Source organism: Manis javanica, chromosome 11 (genome assembly GCF_040802235.1).
Source record: "Manis javanica isolate MJ-LG chromosome 11, MJ_LKY, whole genome shotgun sequence".
Classification (NCBI taxonomy): Eukaryota; Metazoa; Chordata; class Mammalia; order Pholidota; family Manidae; genus Manis; species Manis javanica.
The window spans coordinates 791,409-811,573 of record NC_133166.1 but is presented as its reverse complement, the minus strand read 5'-3'; the positions used below and the strand labels follow the sequence as shown (position 1 = coordinate 811,573).

Genomic DNA, 20,165 nt, shown 5'->3' with positions numbered 1-20,165 from the left:
GTAGTGATTCTTTAGCATCTTACTACGCTGATGGACAGTGTTGTAATGGGGTATGTGGGCAGGACTTGACTATGCGGGAGTCTAGTAAACATAATGTTGTTCATATAATTGTAGATTGATGATACCAAAAAAAAAAAAAACTGCCCTTCACTTCACTGCTAGTGTAAGTCCATGTTATCATCTGTACTTCTGATCAGCTGGCTACAAATCACAGGTTCCCATGACCTCTTCTTGGGTTTCATCAATCTGCTATAGCCACTCACAGAACTCAAATATTTTGTACGTAGGTTTACTGAGATCGCCAGTTTATCGTAAGAGGATATAACTCTGTAACAGTCAGGTGGAAGAGTGTACAGGGCAAGAGGATATCTGGGATGGTGCAAGGAGTTTCTGTGTGCCCTCTCGGGACACACCATTGTCCCCAAATCTCCACACGTTCACTATCCTGGAGGCACTGTGAACCTTGTCCTCTTAGGTTTTTATGGCCTTTGGTGAGTGATTCAGCCCTCCAGGCGCCTCTTCTATCCCTGGAAGTCAGTGGATGGGACCAAAAGTTCCAGCCCTCTAATCACAGGGCTTGTTCTCTTAGCAGTTAGCCCCTTCCTTAGGTGAGGTCTGAAAGTCACATAATTAATATAACAAGAAGCACCTTTGTCATTCTCAGTCCTTGGGAAATTACCAGGTTTTGGGAACTCGTGAGTCAGGAACAGATGGATGAAGACCAAATATATATGAGAAATGTGCTTTGGTCATCCGAATGACCAAATCATGTATTTTAAAAAATAAATTACAATATCACACTTGCCAAATTGACACAAAAAATTAACCATTACAACTCATGTCTTTAATTTACAGCAGTTTTTTAATTTACTCAAGTTCTTTAACTTCTCCACTTGATGCTCTCTCTATTCTTTAATTTTATCTTTTATCCCATTTCTGTTTTCTGCTTTCTCAGAGATTTCTTAGCTTAAGACCTTTTCAAGGTTTTAATTTCTTTGCTATCATGTTTTTAATTTCCAAGAGCTTTATTTGAGGGTACTTTGTTAAATAGCATATTGTTCTTTATCTAAGGATGTGCTCGCATCCCATCCTACAATATATTTATAGTTACATTAAATTGATCCAAGTTAATTTGAAGGTCTCATTGGCTTTATTAAGCAATTTGTGAATTGGGAAGCATCCCCTCTAGCAAGTAGAGAAATGCTCCAAAGATCTACAGAAAGGCAGAGGTTTTAAAGGTAGAACAAGGAAGTCATAAAAAGAAAAAAGGTTTGTCTCTTGGGAGAGGTCACCTTCATCTGGGGGCAGAAGGGTCTTATTAGGTGGATTCCTTTGGGGAATGGAGAGGACACATGTGACATCATCTTATCAACGCTGACCAGAAAATTCCTGACGGACTACATTTCTTGGGGAGGTTGAAACTGCAATTAGGTTAGATACGAATCCTGGTGGGTGACTTGGCACAGGAGAAGTGACTCCGTGTTGGGCCTGTGTCTTTATTTTTAACAGTATTTATGTTTCTTTGGTTCCCTGAATTGCCTATTATTTTCAAGTTGTTTTTCCCATGTTTTTTTAAGCATCTCTTGTTAGAGATTTTCCTTAAGTTTTGGGTGTTTCCTAACTTTCTTTTGATTTTTAGAGTTAAGTACTAAAATGGTGATTGGAACTTACATGTGTGTGGTAGACTTCCCTGTTCTCTGTAAAGGATGATGTGGGAATAGTCTTCTTTGCACCATTTCAGTTTCTTCAGAGAGAATTCTAGTATCTCCTGTTACATGGGGTGGGTGGGAGGTCAGTGAGGAAGGTCCTCAGTGTTTATTATTTTTGCTTCCATTTAATTACTCCTGTTTTCTGATAATACTTCACCTCTGCCCTCACCTAAAACTTGATGCCAAAGGATCTGAAAAATGTCTATTACATTTAACTACATGAAAGACATTGGTAACCTTGCAGCTGTTGGATTTAATCTGTGATGTCTCTTCCTTACCTCTACGTTTTACATGGTCAAGGTCAGCCTGTTTTGTCAGCTTTCCTCTAACCCCCACCCCAGTCTATAAACTTTTGTCCATTACAGTGAGGCTCTCATTAACATACCTGTATTAACAGTTGTATCCCAGCTGGTTTACTTAATTTACATCTCTCCAACCACCTCCTTTTCTGTCAATCCATTCCTCTCCAGATAGATCTTTCTCCATCTCCATTTGAGTCAAGTAACTTTTACTCTCTAACTTTCAGAGATTGTCTACTACCTATCTTCTACTGTTTACTAACTTCAGTTAGGTTTCTTAGGCTTGGATTCAGAGCCTCTACAGTGTATATGAATTATGCTTTCCTAGCCTGCACATCCCTGAGCTTTTCTGTTTTGGCAGCACTGTTCTGCCTTCTCTTCTTCCTAAACATATCCTCGGTGTCAGCATTACACCCATACTTTGGTTCAAGTTTCTGTCCATGCTACAGATACTTTGCCACACTACATTTTATCTTCAAAGTACATTTAAGAGAGAATGGATTGAAAGAATGACATGAACAAAGCTAAACTATACTATGGTTAATTTGAAATAGATTTTACAATACAAAACTACTTCTGGAAGAGAGAAATCAGTAAGCCAAATGTTGGGAATAACAAAAAATAATGCATTAAATAAATATTGCAGTAATCATTTCATGTAGACCTTGCTAAATCTAGACCATAACAGTGTAACAGATCATAATACTCACAATTTACAATTGTATATACAGACCTCTTCCTCTGAACTTCAGGTCCACTGCTGTTTTTCACTCAACATATCTCTCAAAAAACAATGTATCCAAAATGGAACATGTATTCTCTCTACTGGTCTCTTAAAAAGACTGAAAACACCTGATCTTTTTTGTGTGGATTCCCCCCACCATCCACCCACTTGTTCAAATCATAAATCTAGAAACTGAATCCATAACACCTCTCTCTCTTCTTTGTCTCTTCATTAAATCATCCCTTAGTCTTGCCTGTCTCCTAAGTTTTCACATTTTTCTCTGATTCTTTCCATCTCCAGTGCTATTCCTTTTCAAGCTGTTATTTGTTGTATAGTCGTTTCAGTAGACTTGTAGCTGGTCCCCTTGAATCCAGTCTTTACTCCCTCATGTAAGTCATTCTTTTAGCCTGCAACTGGAGTAAACGTTAAAACTAAATCTTTTCATACCACCTTCCTACTTCAGCTCTTCTCTGTCTTTTTGTGGCTGTTAGGATAAAACCCAAATCCTGCGAGGACCTTCTTGATTAGACTTATTCCTGCCTACTTAGCAACACTATAAATGATGACAGTTTCTGTTATGTTCGTTCTGCTCCAGTCATATTGGTCTTTCATTTCCATCTCATGTTTACATGTGCTCTTCCTTCCTACTTTCCCTCCTCCATCACCTAAGCTAGCAGTTGCTCATTCTTCATTGTCCAGCCATGTATATTCATACTTAAATTTTGAGCTAAGTGTTAGCTGTAGAGACAGTTAATAAACACTGGTTTTCAGGGCTGCAATTTCAAAGAGAAAGCATCCTTTCATTCTTCTCAAACTTAATAATAAGCAAAACTTCTTAATGTTCTTAAGAGAGAATTAATTCACCCAATGCCTGCCTGTAGTTTGAGAATAAATGGCACTAGTTTGTGATTCTAATTTTTTTTGCCCTAAACTTTTAATGTATGCAGAAATTTTGTAAATGTTCATTAGTGTGTTCATCCTTTACATCCTTCCTCTCAATGCTGTAGTGGTGGATGTCTGCTCTGAAATTGGTAAGAAAATTAAAACACAGGTGAAATAAACAGTGAAGGAGATGATTAGAACAAGAAAGAAGAATCAAATTTAAGTATTAAACATAAATAGTCTTGTTTTAAAAATGAGTAAACCAGATTGAAATGTACAAGTCACTTTAATTTCTTAAGTTTGAAAGTCACCTTTTTTTCTGATTTTTAATTATAAAAAATATTCCTCCAGTTCTTTCTTTTGAAATATAAAAAACAAAACCTTTAGGTTAATAGTCCACTTTCATACAATTCTTGTTCTGGGCTTTTAGATCAGTATATTACATAAATGGGACCCTTGCTTGGCACTTGAATCTAGGCTAAGTGAAAATGAGCCAGATCTAAATTAAGCCCTCAGACCTGCACTTTACCATACTTCTTTTATGTGATTAGGTATAGTACAGTAGAAAGAATATAGATTTTGGACTTAGATATATACCTGGGTTCAAATCCCAGGGCCGCAATTTAATACACAAACCTGGGAAAGTTGATACTTGCTTTCCTAATCTGTAAAGAGGAAGAATTTCTTGACAGAGTTATGAGGATTAAATTAAGAAAAATGAAAAAAAAAGTTATACTGTGAAGCATTAACTAGTATTTAAAGTTTGTTATTTTTACTCGAAAAAATGTGAACATTTAAATACATACAGATGAGAAAACCTTTATTCCTTTATGGCCTATCAACCAATCATCCCGTTTCACTCAACAATCATCTTTATCTTGGTAATCTTGAAGAAGCCATTTCATTTCTCTTAAACTTCAGTTAGGAAAGTAGGGCAGCTTGAAAGAGAACTTGATTATATTAGGATGACCCTTACAACTTGAAGTATTTTATCATGATGAAGTAGCTATCACCTTTTGGAATTTGATGGATTAATTTTGAAATAATTAAAAGTGAGATAAATCACTCTTAAATTTCATCTTTTGCTACCTAGAAGAATTAGTGGGAACATTGCTGCTAGTAGTGTCAATATCTTTTTGTCTGAATTCATAGTATCAGCCATTTTTACTTTGTCCCTTCCTGTTTCAGGAATGGTATGGTTATATTCACTTTTCCTGCATGTTGCTCAGGCCATGGGTTGCCTGCTGTTTCCCTTCGCCTAGGCAACTGTGGTTTTCTCTTCTTTCTTATTAGTTATGTATCAGGGAGTTCCTCAAAGTCAACTGCTGTTACAAGAAACAGAAAATGTATTTGAGGTACCACACAGAAAACTTTGTTCTTTCCTATATGGTAATGTTTTTTTTTTCTTCTGTATGGGTTATCCTCTGTTGTCAGTTTCTACTCTGGAAACCCGACTGTGCTATTTTTCCTCTATTTTTTAAAAAATAATTCACATAACAAAATTAACCATTTGAAAGCATACAATTCAGTGACATTCAGTACATTTACAGTATTGTGCAACCATCACCTCTGTCTAGTTCCAAACATTTTCATCCCTACAAGAGATGACCCCATACTAATGAAAAAGTCACTCCCCATTCTCACCTCTCCCCAGCCTCTAACAAATGTTAATCTTTTACCTTAATTACCATAAAACATTAACCTGAATTTACTTTATTCTGATGATTTTGTATAAGTGGAATCATGTAATAGGTGGCTATTGTGTTTGGCTCCTGATCTATAGCATATTTTCAAAGTTCATCCATGTTGTAGCATGTATTAGTATGTATCAGTACTTGATTCCTTTTTGTGAGTACTATCCCATTGTATGGATATACTACATTTTGTTTATCCATTCGGGTTTGATAGACATTTTGTTGTTTCCCCATTTGCCTATTGTGAATTATATGGCTGATAACATTCATATACAGGTATTTGTTTGGACTCCTATTTTCAATTTTGGGAGTATATACCCAGGAGTGGAATTGCTGGATCATATGATAATTTTATGTTTGCTTTTGAGCTGGTTTCTTCTGGTTGCCCCATTTTACATTTCTATCAGCAATGTACAAGAGTTCAGTTTCTCCCATCCTCTCCAACACATGCCCCTTCTTGTTTTTTTTAAATTATTATTATATCCATTCTAGTAGGTGTGAAATGGTAATACCATTGTGATTTTGATTTGCATTTCACTAACGACTTACTGAGCATCTTTTCATATGCTTTTTTGCCATTTGTGTGTATCCTTGGAGAAATGTCTGTTCAAGTCCTTTGCCCATTTTTTAATTAGGTGTTTTGTCTTTTTGTTAAATTGAGGGAGTTTGTATATTCTGGATATTAGACTCTGATCAAATATAATACCTGTAAATATTTTCTCCCATTCTGTAGGTTTTCTTCACTTTTAAGAGTTTTTTAGTTTTAGCTGTTACATTTAGGGCTTTGATTCATTTTGAGTATATTTTTGTTACTGGTATAAGGTAAGGGTCCAACTTCATCATTTGTAAGTGGATATCCAGTTGTCCCAACACCGTCTGTCAAAAAGAGCATTCTTTCTCCATTTATGGGCTTGGCAACCTTGCCCATAGATTTATACGGGTTTATATCTGGCCCTGTTTCTTCCATTGCTCTGTCTGTCTTCATGCCAGTACCCCACTGCAGTAATGATAGATTACTCTGGCTTTGCAGTAAGTTTTGAGATTGGGAAGAACAAAATGAGTCACCCACCTTTGTTCTTCTTTTTCAAGATTGTTTTGTCTAATCTAGGTCCCTTACAGTTTCATAAGAATTTTAGTATTGGGTTGTCACCTTTCTGCAAAAAAGGAAGTTGTAGGGAAACTATAGTCAGTCCGTAGATCTATTTGGGAAGTATTGCCATCTTGGCAATCTTTAAATATTTTACCCTTTTTAATTGAACTGAAAATGAAGTCGTTTTCTTAATTCCCTTTTTGTATTTGCCATTGCTGGTATATTTAAAACAACTAATGTTTTGTGTTGATACTTGTATTCTGCAACTTTACAAATTTTGTGTTATCTTTAACAGTTTTTTTGCAGATAAGTTACTTTAGAATTTTCTCTAGAAATTAGGTTATTTTATCTGCAAATAGAGGTAGTTTTACTTCTTTTCCAATTTAGGTGCCTTTTTTCACCCCATTGCCTAATTGCTCTGGCTAGTACTGCCAGTACAGTGTTGAATTGAGGGGGAGAAAGAGGGGGGCACACCTGTCTTGTTTCTGATCTTAGGGAGAGAGCTTTCAGTCTTTTGCCACTTAGTATGGTAGCACTGGGGTTTTGATAAGTGCCCTTCACAGGTTGAGGAAGTTCCATTCTATTCCTTTTTTGTTTATTCTTATTATGAAAGTTTGTTGAATTTTGTCATATGCTTTTTCTACATCAATTGAGATGGTTATGTGGGTTTTCCCTTCATTCTATTAATATGGTATATTACATCAATTGATTGTGTATGTTGAAACATGCTCATAATCCGATGCCTCCCACTTGATCTTAGTCTTAGTATCCTGTTGTATTTGGTTTGCAAAGGATATTGATCTGTTGTTTTCTTGTGTCTTTGTCTGGCTTTGGTGTCAAAGTATTTCTGGCCTGTTTGTAAGTTGTAAAGTGTTACCTCCTATTTTTTGGAAGAGTCTGAAAAGGATTACTGTTCTTTAAATGTTTAGTAGAATTCAGTGAAACCATCTGTGTCTGGGATTTTTTCATTGGGAGGTTTTTGACTACTAATTCAGTGTCTTCACTTGTGTGTTCAGATTTCCCATTTCTTTTTGAGTTAGTTTTTAGTATTTGTGTTTCTAAGAATCTGCTTATTTCAGATAGGCTGTCTAATTTGTTGGCATACACTTGGTCATTGTGTTTTATAATCCTCCTTATTTCTGTAAGATCAGTGATAATGCCCCTAACTTTCATTTGCAGTTGTAGAAATTTGAGTCTTCTCTTTCTTTGTTGTTTTTTTTAGTTCAGTGAAAGATTTGTTGATTTCGTTTATTTCTTCAAAGAACTTCTGGCTCCACTGACTTTTCTTTAGTTTTTATATTTTCTTACATCATTTATCTCTATTCTAATCTTTCTTTCTGCTAGCTTTAGGTTCAGTTTTCTTTTTTTTTTTTTCCTTTAAAACTCAAAGTTGGGTTATGGATCAGACATATTTATTTCTGTTTTAATGTGAACATTTATGTCTAAATTTCCCTCTGAGCACTCTTTTCTCTGAAGCTCATAAGTTATGGTATATTGTGTTTTCATTTTCATTCATCTTTAAGTATTTTTTAATTTCCCTTGTTATTTCTTTAACTTACCTGTTTAAGACTGTGTTTAATTTCCACTTATTTGTGGATTTCTAGTTTTCTTACACTGGTTTCTAGTTTTACTCCCTTGTGATGAGAGAACATTCTTTATATTATCTCAATCTTTTTAGATTTCCTGAGACTTGTTGGTGGCCTAGTATATGGCCTACCCTGGAGAATCTTCTGTGTGTACTTGAGAAGATCATGTATTCTGCTGTTTTTGTGTAAAGTGTTTGTTATGTGTTATGTCTGACTTTAGGTCTATAGTGTTGCTCAAGTCCTGTATTTCCTAATTGAACCTTCTGACCAGTTATTCTGTTATTGAAAATAAGATACTGAAGTCTCCAATTTGCTTTAATATTGTTTCTTTATTCAGTTCTGTCATGTTCTGCTCTGTATATTACATATGCTAGACTTGTAATCCTTATATCTTCTTGGTTAATTGACCGTTTTATCAACATATACAGTATTTGACCTGAAGTTTGTTTTGTCTCATATTAATAGAACCAAATGCTATGAATTGAATTGTTACCCCCCAAAAGATGCTGAGTACTTGTAAATTATTTAGAAGTAGGGTCTTTGCAGATAAATAGGTTTCTGTGGTAATTTGTTATGGCAACTCTAGTATTTTGGTATGTACAGATTTGGTAACAGAGTAGGGTGTTATTTAACAAAACACTGAAAAATGTGGTAATGGTTTTGAGAGAATTCTGAGGCACTTAATCAAAAAAAAGACTAGATTGCCTTAAGGAGGTTGTTGATTGGCAGAAACACGGACGTTAAAGGCAGTCTGAAGAGGCCTTAGAAGGAAATAATGAACATGTTAACTGGACAGTGGAGGAAAGGTGATCCCTGTTATAAAGCGGCAGAGAGCTCAGCTGAATTATGTTCTTTTGAGTGGAAAGTAGAACTTACAAGCAGTGAGCTTGTCTATGTAGCTGGAACTATTTCCAAGCCATGTGTGGAAAGTGCAGAGTGGTTTCTACTTGTTGGTTATACTAAAATGTAAAAGAGCTAAATTGAGGTACGAACTGTTAGCAAAAATGAATCAGCGCTTAGTGTCTTTCTACATTGTGTGCTCATTAACATAGATTTTAACTATTTTATACATTTTCTTCTTAAGTCATATATGGGGGAAAAAAGACTTATGAGCCAAAAATACAATAATGCTATTTTATATTTACTTACGTAATTACCTTTTACAAGTGTTTTTATTTCCTCATGTGGCTTTGAATTACTGTCTAGCATCTTTCCATTTCAGCCTGATGGATCCCTACAGCAGTCCTTGGAGAGCAGGTCTACTACCAGAACAGACTTTCTGCTTTTGTTTATCTGAGAATCTTCATTTCTCATTCATTTTTAAAGGCTAGTTTGGCAGATACAGAATTCTTGCCACTTTTTCTTTCATTACTTTATATATGGCATCCCTCTGCCGTCTGGATTCCATAGTTTCTGATGAAAAATAGGCTAATTAGCATTCATTAAACCTAGTGAGTTGCTTTTCTTGCTGTTTTCAAGGTTCTCTCTTTGACTTTTGGCTTTTGAGAGTCTGATTCTAATGTGTCTTAGTGTGGATTTCTTTTACTTGTTGATTTTAAAGTAAAACAGCCATTTATTTTACAGTGAAATGTGTGTTTTCAGGAATAGAGGTCAGGACAGGCAAGCAATGGCAAGAGCCATAGACAAGTCCCAATAACCAAAGGAAAAGAATGCTTTTTTATTGTAAAGGAGGGGGTCTTAAGAAGGGCTGTTATAAACAAAAGTCCATTGGTGTTGTGGGTAAAATGTAACATTTCCAGAATATCTCGGCTGGCTTCAGTACATCCGAAAGGTCAACGGCAAGCCACCCACCCCCACCCCCCCACGACAGGCTACAGTCCACATTGTCTTTTGCTCTGTGTGCAACAAATGTTAATGTAACCATTGGGCCACATCAGAGGCAGGCTTTCTGTCTAGCCAGCGCACCTGGGCCAGTGTGTCTGCTTCATCATTCCCTGGGGATGCCAAAGCAAATGGGCAGTCACATGATACACGGTAACAGTCTTAGTCTGACCAGAGGCACATAGATCTTGCCACAGCTCTTGCCTCCAAAGGAGCTAGTGACCAACCATCCATTTGGCATGGTACCATGTTGCTAGCTACAGGGTCAAGCCCCGATAGACGGCCCACCTGTCAGTGCAGACAAATATGGGGGAGCTCCTGGTGATCACGCGCCATACTACCTGCGACTGAGCCCATGGACTGCTCTTCCCCTCTCCGTCCTCCATCCATATTGTCTCGGTCTTAGGATGGAAAGCCACAGCCCTCCACTTTGGGGGCTGCCCATGACTGGAGCTGTCTGTATACCAAGCATTTTCAGGTATAGGGGCTTTTCCTTCCTAATAAGGACTCTCAGCTACCAGTGGCTTAAAAGCAAGCTCTTCCTGCTTTCCACTGGTATAGGTCACTGGCCCCAGTAAGTGTTGGAGTTCTCCACTTAAGGGGCTAGTAGAGAGGGCACTGCACTGCTGTAAATACCCCATTTGGCCATATGGGTGTCTGTGCCATGCCACTCCGTGGCCTTTGGGTCCACCCTGCAATGGGATATAGGTAGTCATTACCTTGGTCAGAGCTTTTCTGGCATTGGGCTCCATAGCCAGCAACGTGTGGTACACAGCAGCCAGTTGCTTCTCTGTCAAGGTGTACCAGACCTCTGCTCCTTTTCATAGTTGTGACCAGAATCCAATAGGTTGCTGTGTCTGTTCAAGCCGCTGCCAAAGACCCCATCCATAACCACCTTCGGTTACATGAACATCTAGCTCACAGGGCCTTGATGAATCCATTACATTCAAGGCCTGCACAGCCTTGACTGCCCGCTTGGCAGCAGTAAAAGCAACTACACATGTCTCATCCTGGTGCTACCTGATACCGTTTCATACCAACCAGTATAACGGCTTCAGAATTTGTGCCCAGTGCGGGATAAACACTCTCCAATAGCCCAAAAGACCCAAAAACTCTTGTAATACTGCCATAGTGGTAGGGGTGGGAAATCCAGGACCTTGTCTATGACTGCTTCAGGAATAACTTTAGTTTTACCTGACCAGACAACTCCCAAGAATTTTACAGACAAACCAGGTCCCTGAACCTTGGTGCTGTTCACAGCCCATCCTTTTTCCTATACATGTTGCAACAGTCTAGGAACTGCCCCTTCTAAATCTGCAAGAGAATCAGATGTGAACATAACATCATCAATGTAGTGATAAAACCGCACCATTCACGGTTTTTTCCATGTGGCCAAGTCCTGGGCTACAAGTCTGTGACAGATGGTGGGACTGGAGGTATCCCTGTGGAAGGACAGTGAATGTCCACTGCTGGCTTTCCTATGTGAAGGCAAACTGTTCCTGACTTTCCTGTGCTATGTCAATAGAGAAGAAAGCATTAGCAAGGTGTACTACATAATGATATGTTCCCAGGTCATGGCGAGGGTGTCCAGAATGTCTGCTATAGAGGGGACAGCAGCATGCAAAGGGGATGTGACTTTATCCAGTTCTCTGTAGTCCACAGTCATGCCAGGATCCATCTGGCTTTTTCACTGGCCACACTGGGGAACTAAAAAGACTATGAGTGGGCTTTATGATGCCCACCTTCTCCAACTCCTGTAGAGTTTTTCCAATTTCTTTGTGCCCCCCAGGCAATTTATATTGCTTATTAGTATTTGTCACCTGCTGAGGTAAAGGCAGAGTTACAGGTGGGTGCTTAGCATGTCCCCTTAGAACTGCCTTTACCACATGTACCCTCAAATTGAACCCATCTGTAGTGGTTTGTAACCACAGGCCCTGCATGATATCTACCTCCAAAATATATTCAGGGATGGGAGGAATGTACTTAGTTATACTGCTTTGTGAGTAAACGCATTACCCCCAGTGGGATTTGGGCTTTCTTCACTCTAATTGCCTTACTCCCATAGCCATCTATGACAGCAGGGGTCCCAGGAAAATGCTCAGGGTTGCCATGAATCAGAGAACACTCAGCTCCTGTGTCCACCATGTACATTCACAGGGGAACCAATGAATTGCTAATTCTACATGTGGCCTCCAGTCTCCACCGTGTTTCCCAAGGTGGGGACCTTGACTCTCCCTCCCCCCGCCCCGAGTCGAACCACAGTGCCCAATCATCCTGTTGGGGTGAGGGCTCAGGCGAATCCTGAGTACTGTCTCCCAGGAAGTTTTGCAGGGACACAGGTTGGGCATGAGGCCTTGACTCTAGTTTCCGTGTCCTGGACCTCAGCGGCTGGAACTGCTGCTCTGGCTTTAATTGGTGCCACAGTTCTAACAAGATTCTATTGGGCTGCCCATTAAGTTTTTCTTTCACTACCCCAGCCTTTATCAAATCAACCCACATCTGGGTCCTTGAGACCTTCATGGTGCCATTTGCACCTCTGCTTTCAGTCGTAGCCGGTACTTCCTTCCATCTCCTTATTGTTTCAACCTCCTCCAGGTCTGCTAAAGTATGAGTAGCCTCACTTAGGGGTTGCCCTATGTGGAGGGCAAGAGTAGTGACTAGGGACCCAAAAAGAGATGGGGGAGCTGTATGGAGCACCAGATTTCTTATTCCTACAGTGAATACCTCATCAGGGCCCTGGGGGTCCATACTATAGATGATATTTTTCATACCCAATTTCCTGTTGGAGCTCTGCATACAGTTTTCCAACTACTGGATAAATATGGTAAATCATCCTGATTAGGCCAGACTACCCTGACGGCAGCTGTCAGCCATTCCAGGGGTGTCTGATTCCCTGAGGCGTGATGGGCATTTTGCAGCCACTGCCACAGGAAAGGGAGAGTCATCAGGAAAGCCATTCTACCCATCTCAGTACCTGACATAACTGTTTTCCACCCCCATATCCCAGAGATGTAAAAGCCATGTAGGCAGAGATTCCTTCTGATGGCCTCTGCCTATACTGGAAGCTTATGCCCACCAGCTCATCCTGGGTATAGGGACGGATCATGGCGTGCTCCACAACCTGGGGAGGGGGTGGCTCCTCCCCCTGAGGAGCCTATGGTTGTTTTGGTTTTATTTTCTTAATTACAGCTGGGCCAGCCTTTAAAACAGGAGAGGATGATACCTCCAGCAGTAGCCTCTGTAGCAGATCGGCCCATGGCCCTGCCACCTCCTCCATCTCTGGGACTGAATGCACTACTCTTTCCTCCCTGTCCCCCATGGCCTCCTGCAATGCTGCTTTTCCTGCCGCCTCCCCCCTCTTGGCTGCTAAGGAATCTTCTAGGAGTGTGACCTGCCTTTTCAGTAACTGTCTCTCTTCCTGAACAGTATCCTATAGGTTATCACCCAGGTCCTCCAAGTAATGCTGAAGTGTGTCTTTTCTCCCACCTAAGTCCCTCTCTCTCACTGACCCTCTCAATAATTGTCTCTCTTTCCTGTATATTTTCCACTATCTTGATGAAAAGAGACCCTGCAGTGCTAGCTGCTACACGGCCTCCTAAGGTCTCCAAGCAGTCTTCCAACTCATGGAGGACTAATTCTGCAGCTTCTGGTGTTTCCACCCTTTCGCAGTTCTGGAGAAGGCCCCACCTTTACCCTAGACCCAATTCCCCACTAGGGGCTCTCAAATTGAAAGCCCCACAGCTAGGGGGATAACAAGTGAAGCTGCACCCTGTGCCGCTGCATCCACTGGGGCCTCCCCACCATTGATGGGTGGTTCCGGGATCTCCCCACCATCTCTAGGGGCAATCTTCTCATAGGTTGCACCCATTTTGACAGATACCGGGTTCAGAGATCCTGCCAACTACCTCCAGATGTAACTCTGGGGAGAGGAAATTCCAGGTCATAATAACTCTAAAACCAAAATCAGTCAAAAGGAGAAATAAAGTTTAAAACCCATTTATTGCTTACAAACTGCAGTCCGGGGCTCTCTCTTTCTGGCTCAGGCAGAAGTAAGCAAAACCCTTCCCCTAACCTCTCAGGTTCAGATAAGCCCTTGGTCGCCCAGGTAATTACCCATTGATACAGAGGTGAACTACTGCTGTCCACCCCTGAGGAACACCTGTCGATACACAGATATACTAAAGCCAGGTGGGATATTCTGAAAATATTACAGTTTTACCCATAAGCTCTTTCAGCATATTTTAAAAAAATCATACACTTTGTCTTGTGTGGTCTTTAAAGGTTCTGTTTCCTTTAGTTCGTTTCCAGCAAGTGATTTGATAGATACTTTCTTAAATGTCTCGTTTAACTCATGCTTTTCTTGATCCATTACTCACTTGTTTGTTGTGAACCTTTGTTTCCCAGGGTTTTTACAAAATAGATTCTGGCAGGTTTGTGTGTGAGTTTCTGTCAAAGAACATTTTGCTGACATCACTCTCTGAAAATTCCTTTTTTCTTCTTAGACTAGAGTTTTGGGGGGTAGGTGTTATATTCCACAAGAGAGGCTTTATTTGTAAGGATATTTCATCAAATTGTCATCATTTATCCCACAGTATAAGGTTTAGGTATACTGTTCTTTAATCATGAAGAAGAAAAGAGCTTTATTGAGCATGAGAGGTTATGGAGTGGGTTTAAAGTCCAAATTAGTATAATTGGATTTAGTAAAATCATTTTCTGTTATTTAATGTTGTAATATTTTGTGGATAATATCGGATTGGTCCCTTTGAAGAAACTCTTAAAAGCAGCCATGACCTACATGTAAAAATCCTTGATTGCTATCTGAAGATAAGATTTTTAGGTCTGCTTAACTAGCTTTGTGATCTTAAATAAGTTGTCCTCTTTGACCTTCCAGTTGTTTTATGGGCGAAACTGATTGGATTGTCCTTAGACTAGATAGTTTTTATGATAGTTTTAATTCTGACCTATTATTATTACTGGTATCATTATTTTGATATTTAAATTAGCTCAGGTTGGAGAAGGATGAGAAAGGTAATGAACAGAAAGGAAAAAAAGGAAATGCACATCATACCATTCTGTCTATATAGTTTTGAATCTTTTTTCCATTTAACAGTGTTTTTATCAGTAATTCCATGTCATTCTTTACAGATAACTCCATGTACTATTCCATCTTGATAATGTACCATAGTTTATTTAAACACTTCCTAGTTGATGGAAGGTAGTTTCCTTACTTTAGCTACTATAAACATGGTATAATGAACCCCCATGTGCCAGTTTCTTTTCCTAGGGTAGATACCTCTAAGGTGGAATTGCTGGACATATTTTTGGACCTTCCCTGGAAGTGACTGATACTTAACCAATTTCTTGTATATTCTGCTGGAAGTAATGTTGTCATATATATATGCTGCATATCTTCATATGTGTTACATGTATGCATTTATGATTTTGATACATACTGCCAAATTGTTCTTCAGGGAGAGGGTTTTTCCAGTGCACATACTGTCATCTGTATTAGGTTGTTTTCCCTATAGCCTGGCCAATACTGTATATTTCCAAACATTAGGATCATTGCAGTATGATAGGGGAACAGTAGTATCATGTTGCCATTTTCATTTGTGTTTCTCTTGTTATGAGGGGATTGACTTTTTTTTATTGTTCAGATGTTTGAAAGCCATATGTTTTACCTGGGCTGTCATTTTTCTATTAGGCTGTTTAGACTCTGCTTATAGTGGAATCTGCCTTACAGGCAATTGTTTTTATATTTATGTGTGTAGTCAGATGAATCGGTGTTAAGACCTGAAATTTTGTGCTGTTGGGCTTTTTCCATTCTGAGATACTACAGTAATCTTCCATAGTCAAAATAAGATCATATTTGATACACTAACATACGTAGATCTATGTAATAATCTACTCTAGGTATGAGTCAATTTCTAATGCTGAGCTTTTTATTATCTATTATCTTAGGTGATGGCCCTACCCTACCTCATTTCCTTCACCCTTTAAAGCATGGGGAAGTATAGGATAACAAGCAGATACTGTGTGTTCTTTCACACAGCATCTCACAGGACAGCTGAAATAGAGCAACACTGAAGCTGGCCTTTGTCATGATTTGCCCATATATATTAATTCAAATTCGTGGCTTAGTTTTAAGTAGAACTATTGAATAGAGTCAGTGGAAGTTATTCCTATTATGAAATTCCTCTTCAGCAATTCCTTCCAGCATTGTTTGGTTGTTAAACCATCTAGACCTCTGATTTCTTTCTTTTTAATGCCTCTGTAGTTCTGGGCATCTTTCTGGGACTACTCACTTAATGTAGTTTCTTTTGTAACTACATTACAGGTTAGAGGTTAGAAATCCATGACTTGAATTAGGTGTTTTGCATACTTCTCTTAGCATTCCACCTTTTGTAGGTAAGGCAATAAAAAATTACTGCTTTGCAGAATGAAGATTTTTTATCCAGAGTGATGACGGTAAGGATAAGTTTTATCTTATTTTCCTCTCATCTTGTTTCTATTCAGTAAATATCTGAGGGTTTTTTTTCCGTGGAGGGGAAAAACATTTATTTTCTTTTCATTGATTGTATTTACGGCAGTAGATTTACACAGGTAGTCCTTGGTTAACTATAAACTTAAGAAGAATGGTATGTGTTCTTGTCTAGATCCCAAGGAAGAGAAAGAGGAAGAAGACGATTCTACCCTTCCTCAGGAAGTTTCTGTCACTACAACTAGGTCTACCCGAGGCTGGCGCAGTAGTAGCAGAACTTCTATCTCTAGGCTTCGTGACACCGAGAACACCCGAAGCTCTAGGTCCAAGACTGGCTCCCTGCAGCTCATCTGCAAGTCAGAACCAAATACAGATCAGCTTGGTTATGGTACAGTGCAAGTAGAATATGGTTATTTAATAACCAACTACCTGTAGATTTTCAGTCTAATGTCGAACATTTACCAGAACAGCGTAACTTTCAAGGGCAAGTGTGGTGGTAAAGGGTTCCTTTTGACAGTTTGCACATACTCTTGTGTTAATTATGCCAGGTGGTAATTTGGTTTGAGTCTCTTGGCTGTGGGGAGAAATACTAATACCTACATAGGTAAAAGTTTTGTTTTGTTTTGTTTTTATTTTCCAGATGTTGCAGAGGAGCATCCATTTCCAGGTGGCATTAGGTAAGAAACTTCCTATTTTATATTTAAACCCTTGGGATCATAGAGCACAATTACATTAAATGATCAGAAGTGTTTGCTGCTTGAAAGAATTTTGAGTTGTTAAAGAGAAATTAACTTCAGTTTGGTGTTCAGTTTAGGTTCTACTTTGTTCTTGGTTAGAGCTTTAACCATGTGATCTTTGGTTATTTAGTTCAGAAACTGTTTTGAGTTATTTCTGTGTTCTTGCTTATTCCATGCTAGGCACTAATGTAAAATGGGAGTGTTGTAAGCTAGTGTTTTGAAATTTTATCAGTTTATTCTGTGATAAATCATGTTTTGGGGGGGCTTTTTGTTTTGTCTGTTGATAGGACTTTTGATAGAGGAGATTAATAGACATAGTATTGTAAAGTCAATTTGTTTTATCTCGTGCCATTGAGCAGTCATCACATTACCTTTATTTAGTGAAGTGATAACATATCTAGGATTTATGTATTTTTAAGTCCATTTATTATTATTTATATAAAGCAGCTAGATTGCAATCCAGTTAGAGCACAAGAGTGAAAATTTTAGATAACCTTATGGTTAACTTTGACTACCTCTAAATAAATTACCAAGTAAAATCCAGTCAGATACAACCCTTACAACTAGAATTTCTAATCTTTGTTTCCTTAGTAGTGATGAGGAAGAAGAGGAAGAAGAGATGTTAATCAGTGAAGAAGAAATACCATTCAAAGATGACCCAAGAGATGAGACCTACAAACCGCACTTAGAAAGGCATGTCTCAGATTTTACTCTAAACGTGTCAGTGAGAAAAAGGAAAGCACTTGTACATGCTTTTATTTCACCTTGTTGCCAAAATAATAGGATACAATTAACATTTTTTATTAAGGTATTATAGATATACACTCCTATGAAGAATTCACATAAAATCAATGTGGTTACTACATTCACCCATATTATTGAATCCATCCCCATACCCCACTGCAGTCACTGTGCGTCAGTGTAGTAAGATGCCACAGAGTCACTATTTGCCTTCTCTGCTACACTGTCTTGCCCATGATCCCCACCTCACCATGTATGCCAATCATAATACCCTTCAATCCTCTTCTCCCTCTCTCCACACCCGCCCTCCCCCATTCCTCCCCTTTGGTAACCACTAGTCCCCTCTTGGAGTTTGTGAGTCTGCTGCTGTTTTGTTCCTTCAGTTTTCATTCGTTGTTATACTCCATAAATGAGGGAAATCATTTGGTATCTCTCTCTCTGCCTGGCTTATTTCACTGAGCATAATATCCTCCAGCTCTATCCATGTTGTTGCAAATGGTAGGATTTGTTTCTTTCTTATAGCTGAATAGTATTCCATCATGTATATGTATCACATCTTCTTTATCCATTCATCTACTGATGACACTAAGGTTGCTTCCATCTCTTGGCTGTTCTAAATAGTGCAGTAAACATAGGGGTGCAAGTGTCTTTTTAAATCTGAGAAGTTGTATTCTTTGTGTAAATTCCTAGGAGTGAAATTCCCTTGTCAAATGATACTTCTATTTTCAGTTTTCTAAGGAACCTATCTATTGCTTTCCACAATGGTTGAACTAACTTACATTCCTACCAGCAGTGTAGGAGGGTTCCCCTTTCTCCGCATTCTTGCCAGCACTAGTTGTTCTTAGTCTTTTCAATGCTTACCATCCTAACTGGTGTGAGGTGATATCTCATGGTTTTTATTTGCATTTACCTGATAATTAGTGATGTGGAGTATCTTTTCATGTGCCTGTTGGCCATCTGAATTTCTGTGGAGAAGTGTCTGTTCATATCCTCCGCCCATTTTTTAATCAGGTTATTTGCTTTTTGGTTGTTCAGGTGTGTGAGTTCTTTATATATTTTGGGTGTTAACCCCTTGTTGGATATGTTGTTTACAAATATATCTTCCCATACTGTAAGATGCCTTTTTATTCTGTTGATGGTGTCCTTTGCTGTACAGAAGCTTTTTAGTTTGATGTAGTCCCATGTGTTCATTTTACTTTTGTTTCCCTTGTTCAAGGAGATGCATTCAGGAAAAAGTTGCTCATATTTATATTCAGGAGACTTTTGCCTATGTTATCTTCTACGAGTTTTATGGTTTCATGACTTACATTCAAGTCTTTAATCCATCCACTTTTGTGGATGGGGTTAGACAATAATCCAGTTTCATTTTCTTGCATGTAGCTGTCTAGTTTGGCCAACACCAGCTATTGAAGAGGCTGTCATTTCCCCATTGTATGTCCATGGCTCCTTTGTCATATATTACCTGACCATATGCTTGAGTTTATATCTGGGCTCTCTAGTCTGTTCCATTGGTCTATGGTTCTGTTCTTGAGCAAGTACCAAATTGTCTTGATTACTGTGGATTTGTAGTAGATCTTAAAGTTGGGGAGTGTAATCCCTCCCACTTTATTCTTCCTTCTCAGGATTGCTTTGGCTATTCAGGGTCTTTTGTGGTTCCATATGAATTTTAGGATGATTTGCTCTAGTTCGTTGAAGAAAGTGTTGGTATTTTGATAGGGATTGCCTGAATCTGTAGATTGATTTAGGCAGGATGGCCATTTTGACAATACCATCAGCATGGGATGTGTTTCCATTTATTGGTATCTTTAATTTCTCTCATAAGTGTCTTCTAGGTTTCAGCATATAGGTCTTTCACTTTTTTGGTTAGGTTTATTTCTAAGTATTTCATTCTTTTTGGTGTAGTTGTGAGTAGAATTGTTATCCTGATTTCTCTTTCTGCTAGTTCATCATTAGTGTATAGGAATGCAATAGATTTCTGGATACTGATTTTGTATCTCACAACTTTGCTGAATCCAGTGTTAGATCTAGTAATTTTGGATGGATTCTTTAGGGTTTTTTATGTACAATACCTGCAAACAGGGACAGTTTAACTTTTTCTTTACCAGTCTGGATGCTTTTTATTTCTTTATATTGTCTGTCTACTATAGCAAGGCCCTCCAGAAATATGTTGAATAAACGTGGGGAGAGTGGGCATTCTTGTCTTGTTCCTGATATTACAGGAAAGGCTTTCAGCTTCTCGCTGTTAAATATGTTGGCTGTGGGTTTGTCATATATGACCATTATTATGTTTAGGTACTTGCACATTATACCCATTTTGTTGAAAGATTTTATCATGAATAGATATTGAATTTTGTCGTATGCTTTTTCGGCATCTATGGAG

General features: G+C 38.7%; 1 protein-coding gene across 1 annotated transcript in view; it reads left to right on the top strand.

Annotated features, from left to right (window-relative positions):
• ZFP91 (ZFP91 zinc finger protein, atypical E3 ubiquitin ligase) overlaps nt 1-20,165 on the top strand; it is a 51,437-nt gene that overhangs the window by 18,902 nt on the left and 12,370 nt on the right. The window contains exons 3-5 of the mRNA XM_017661838.3: nt 16,483-16,695; nt 16,948-16,984; nt 17,636-17,737. Coding sequence (XP_017517327.3) covers nt 16,483-16,695; nt 16,948-16,984; nt 17,636-17,737 — 352 coding nt within the window. The remainder of the gene's footprint in view (nt 1-16,482; nt 16,696-16,947; nt 16,985-17,635; nt 17,738-20,165) is intronic.